The sequence below is a fragment of the Argentina silus genome (genome assembly GCF_951799395.1).
Source record: "Argentina silus genome assembly, contig: scaffold_513, whole genome shotgun sequence".
Taxonomy (NCBI): Eukaryota; Metazoa; Chordata; class Actinopteri; order Argentiniformes; family Argentinidae; genus Argentina; species Argentina silus.
Genome location: NW_028152480.1, coordinates 5,001 through 10,000, shown reverse-complemented (window position 1 = coordinate 10,000; position 5,000 = coordinate 5,001). Strand labels below are relative to the sequence as shown.

The window sequence follows — 5,000 nt, the reverse complement described above, 5'->3', positions numbered from 1 at the left end:
AATAATCATAATCATAATAACAATAATAATAAAGTAAGTTACAGTGCTTGCTGGCTAAAAGTCTTCGGGTAGTGAAGTTTATGAGGTATTTATGGTTTAGAAGATACACCTTCAAAAAGGAGCCATGAAAAGTCAGCTTATGCCCACAGACACAACATTTTTAAACCTGTTTCTCATTATAAACGCCCCCCCCCAAAAAAACCCCCAATGATATGTATATTTGCTGAGTGAGACGGGTTAGGGTAATGTGTTGTTATTGTGGTGACCCATCTGTTTGGTGTTATAACGTGTGTATTAAAGCTATATCTGGATACCATCCGAGATGTCCTGGGAGCGTCACATCTCTGTGGGCTGGAATATGAATATTATTTCCTTAATTATTTCTTTAAGTTCTTCTGACCTGTCCAGAGCGGGTCATTAACCATCCACAGAACGGGTCAACGACCACGGTTTGACGCCCAGGGTCGTGGTCTAGTAACCATAGGTGTATGACTGGGAAGAGAGGCTGGTGGAGGTAGAAATCGGAGGACGGGCTCATTGTAATGCATGGAACGGAAGAAGGGATGGTATCAGACGCATGTGTTGAATACCATTCCTAATTCCCTAGTCCCATTCCATGAATTACAATGAGCCCGTCCTCCGATTTCTACCTCTGCCGGCCTCCCCTGGCGTATGGCTTTGTTACAAGCGTCTCTCCAGACAACTCTGTCCACCAAGACATGTGTGGAATGTGGAGGGGTTTGACAAGGCAGAGTATTGTTGATAAAACTGCGCACACACACACACGCACACACACACACACACACACACACACACACACACACACACACACACACACATTCCTCCAGCGAAAGGCAGAACAACATGACGTGTTTATGTCCACTTAAGATGATTTGATTATGATTCAACGATAACTTCGATTCATTCACATTCCGAGAGGAGGCATTCCGACCAATCGCAGCGGAATATCGCGGGGCCGTGACCTCAGCGTTCGTCAGACAGGATGTCAGTGCAGACGTGCAGCAGAGGCGGTTGGGAGACACGGATGGTCTTGATGAGGCCTCAGCCCAGGTAGAGCCCTCGCACCGTGAGGATGTCCTCTTGGCATAATGGTTTACGTCTGTGGGCGGAGAGGGGAGGCTGGCGGAGGTAGAAATCGGAGGACGGGGCTCATTGTAATGTGTGGAACAGAATGAGGGTTACGGCCTGTCCTCCGATTTCTACCTCCACCAGCCTCCCCAGAGTTGGCGCGAGAATGACATTGAACCAACCATCAAGGAGGTGTCCGCAGGTGATCAGGTGACTGATCGGACCCGTGACCTCATCAAGCTAACAGGGTACCACAGGGGAGTGGTTAGACCAGAACCCAGGGGACCCACTAGACACCCTCTACTGGTACCAGTGGCCATTCCTCTGCTCAATAACCACTTGGTGTGCCTGGCCCCTTCGGAGGGGGGGGGGCGGGGGGGGTTCTGTCTGCATTGCTAATGACTGATAGGCTTTCAGAGACCATCTCTTCAGCGCTACATTAGCATGGCTAACCTGCAGCAGTGGGTTTTGTAGATTCACACTGTGCGCTGTGCACACACACACACACACTCGTGAGCTTGTACATGCACCCAGCCACACACATGCGCACACACACATACACACACACACACACAGAAGCCACAACAATAACCCATAGACTAGCGTCAGAAACAGACTTCCTTTAGGAGGCCCAGAAACCCTCTCCTACGTCTCCAAACCTCTCCAACCTCTGCAACATTAAACAGGCTAAACCTACCCCCAAATATCAGGAGAATTATTATTATAATTATTACTATCACTATCATTTTACACCCCTTGTGGCTCTGTGCGTGTGTGTGTGCGTGTGTGTGTGTGCGCGTGCGTGCATCGTACTTGAAGGAGAGAACGAAAGACACATTTTATTTAAAAGACAAATATTTTTTATTAGGAAATGTGTCAGAATATGAGCACAGATTAATAACAGATTAATAACAGATTAATAACGATCTTGATTTATGAAATATTCACTTGTGGATATTACAGTCACTTAAAATAAAGGCTCTCGAAATCACAAAGACAATGTGCAGACAGACAATTAAGAACAGCTTCACTCAAGACAAACAAACTCAGTACTTCAGAAACAAACTCAGTGCTTCAGAAACAAACTCAGTGCTTCAGAAACAAACTCAGTGCTTCAGAAAGGCTTTTTTCTCAGACTATTTCCCTGTCACAAATGACACTTTCCTCCATTTTCTTTCAATCAAACGTATTGCTGCGAGAAAGTAAAATGGTGATCTTCTGTGCTTGATCATCCCAGGCAACGATGATGCTTCGGGCTTAGAGGAGTCACGGTACCAGTTTTCTGTGTGTGTGTGTGTGTGTGTGTGTGTGTGTGTGTGTGTGTGTGTGTGTCTGTGTGTGTGTCAGACAGTACAGGCATCTGGTCTTGAATTTAAAACAATCATCAGGGAAAGCAGAACCCAGGGATGGAGAGCAGGAGGCAGGGGTGTTGAGGGGGCATCTGGAGCAGGGTTGGGGGGGGGGGCAGGGGTGTTGAGGGGGCATCTGGAGCAGGGTTGGGGGGGGGCAGGGGTGTTGAGGGGGCATCTGGAGCAGGGTTGGGGGGGGGCAGGGGTGTTGAGGGGGCATCTGGAGCAGGGTTGGGGGAGGGGCAGGGGTGTTGAGGGGGCATCTGGAGCAGGGTTGGGGGGGGGCAGGGGTGTTGAGGGGGCATCTGGAGCAGGGTTGGGGGGGTTCGGGATGAGTTCTTCTGTTTCACTCGTTCTCAAACTTGCTGTACGGGTGGTCGGAATCAGGGATAAGACCTGCATACAAACGACAAGATGGAAGGAGAGAGAGATGGAGGGAGGGAGAGAGAGAGAGAGAGAGATGGAGGGAGAGAGAGAGAGAGATGGAGGGAGGGAGAGAGAGAGAGAGAGATGGAGAGAGAAACAGATTATAAACAAGAACACAGATTCAAACCAGTTGTTTGACAGTTGTGTTGTAAAATCCCTGTGACCTCATGAAGAGAAGAGTGTTTTTCTTGTGAGTTCAGAGCAGAGAGGCTGTCAGGGGAGCTGTCTCTTGTGTGTGTGTGTGTGTGTCGGGGAGTAGGGTATAGGGACCTGGGACTGGGTTTGACCTGCGCTCATCAACAGACTAGCAGAACGTCTGCCAAGCTGTCCTCCCTGGGGTGTGTGTGTGTGTGTGTGTGTGTGTGTGTGTGTGTGTGTGTGTGTGTGTGTGTGTGTGTACTGCTGAGGCATGTGTAGGACACCATCATCAATCACTCTGTCATGTTGTCCATAAAGAGCAGCACACAACCTGACATGTTAAGGACAAGGGAAAGGCAAGGCAGCGCCTGTTCCATCTCAGGCAGCTGAGGACATTCAAAGTCTCCCGGAGGATCCTTCAGTCCTTCTACTCTGGAGCTGTGGAGAGCATCCTGGCTGGCAACATCACCGTCTGGTACGGTAACAGCACGGCCCAGGACAGGCGAGCTCTGCAAAGGGTGGTACGCCTGGCAGAAAAGACCATGGGAGCTCCAACCCCCCCCCTCCCCCCCCCCCCTCCATGTCCTGTACACCAGGAGGTGTAGGACCAGAGCCTACAGGATAATGAAAAACCACCCGAAACATGGACTGTTCCAGCCGCTGCGGTCAGGAAAACGCCTTCGCTGTCATGCAGCAAGAACAGAGAGGCTAAGGCTGAGTTTCTTCCTCCACGCCATCATCATTATCAACGATGACCCCACCAGTGCCCCCCTCAAGTCACTCACACACTCACTGACATCATAACACATACGCACACACATAATTATCCATTGCAGACTCATCTTCCACTGTAATTACCTGTACTGTCAACCTGTCATTGCCATTGTATATTGCCATTCCATTGTGTACATTGCTTCACCGCTGTTTATACTGCTTATATTTTTTTATTTATTTTAAAAGCTATTGTTGCACTACTCTGTGGCACTGTCACTTTTGCATTTCACTGTATACTTGTATGCACGTGACAAATAAAGAATCTTGAATCTTGAATGTTACTCACACACACACACACACACACACACACACACACACACACACACACACTCACACACTCACACACTCACACACACTCTAAGGGGGAATGATTAGTCATACCAAAAGTTCTGGTGGTTGACAACACATCCAAGAGAGAACTAACTAATGATCTCTGCTCAGGGGTAGGTAGTAGGTTCAGGGGTAGGTAGTAGGTTCAGGGGTAGGTAGTAGGTTCAGGGGTAGGTAGTAGGTTCAGGGGTAGGTAGTAGGCTCAGGGGTAGGTAGTAGGTTCAGGGGTAGGTAGTAGGCTCAGGGGTAGGTAGTAGGTTCAGGGGTAGGTAGTAGGCTCAGGGGTAGGTAGTAGGTTCAGGGGTAGGTAGTAGGCTCAGGGGTAGGTAGTAGGCTCAGGGGTAGGTAGTAGGTTCAGGGGTAGGTAGTAGGTTCAGGGGTAGGTAGTAGGTTCAGGGGTGGGTAGTAGGTTCAGGGGTAGGTAGTAGGTTCAGGGGTAGGTAGTAGGTTCAGAGGTAGGTAGTAGGTTCAGGGGTAGGTAGTAGGTTCAGGGGGGGTAGTAGTTTCAGGGTCACTCTCCATCCCTAGTAGTAGTAGTTTCAGTTTCACTCTCCATCCCTCCCCCTCTCTATCCCTCCCCCTCTCCATCCCTCCACCTCTCCATCCCTCCCCCTCTCTATCCCTCCCCCTCTCCATCCCTCCACCTCTCCATCCCTCCCCCTCTCTATCCCTCCACCGGGTCTCCCACTACAGTGTGTGTGTGTATGTGTGTGTGTATGTGTGTGTGTGTGTGTGTGTGTGTGTGTGTGTGTGTGTGTGTGTGTGTGTGTGTGGGGCTCCTGGATCCTGGCTTCACAGTAAATCCAGCCCTGATGTTCTTTAAACATGGATATTTCTGTCTGGATATTTCCATGGCGATATTTCCAGCCTACTGATATCAGCCGTTTGGCTTCA

The 5,000-nt window shown here is 49.5% G+C and overlaps 1 protein-coding gene across 1 annotated transcript in view; it reads right to left on the bottom strand.

Annotated features, from left to right (window-relative positions):
* Positions 1–1,926: 1,926 nt before the first annotated feature.
* LOC310824792 (pituitary tumor-transforming gene 1 protein-interacting protein-like) overlaps positions 1,927–5,000 on the bottom strand; it is a 7,963-nt gene continuing 4,889 nt past the window's right edge. The window contains exon 4 of the mRNA XM_083698042.1: positions 1,927–2,834. Within this exon, the coding sequence (XP_083554168.1) occupies positions 2,785–2,834 (50 nt within the window). The 3' untranslated portion in view covers positions 1,927–2,784. The remainder of the gene's footprint in view (positions 2,835–5,000) is intronic.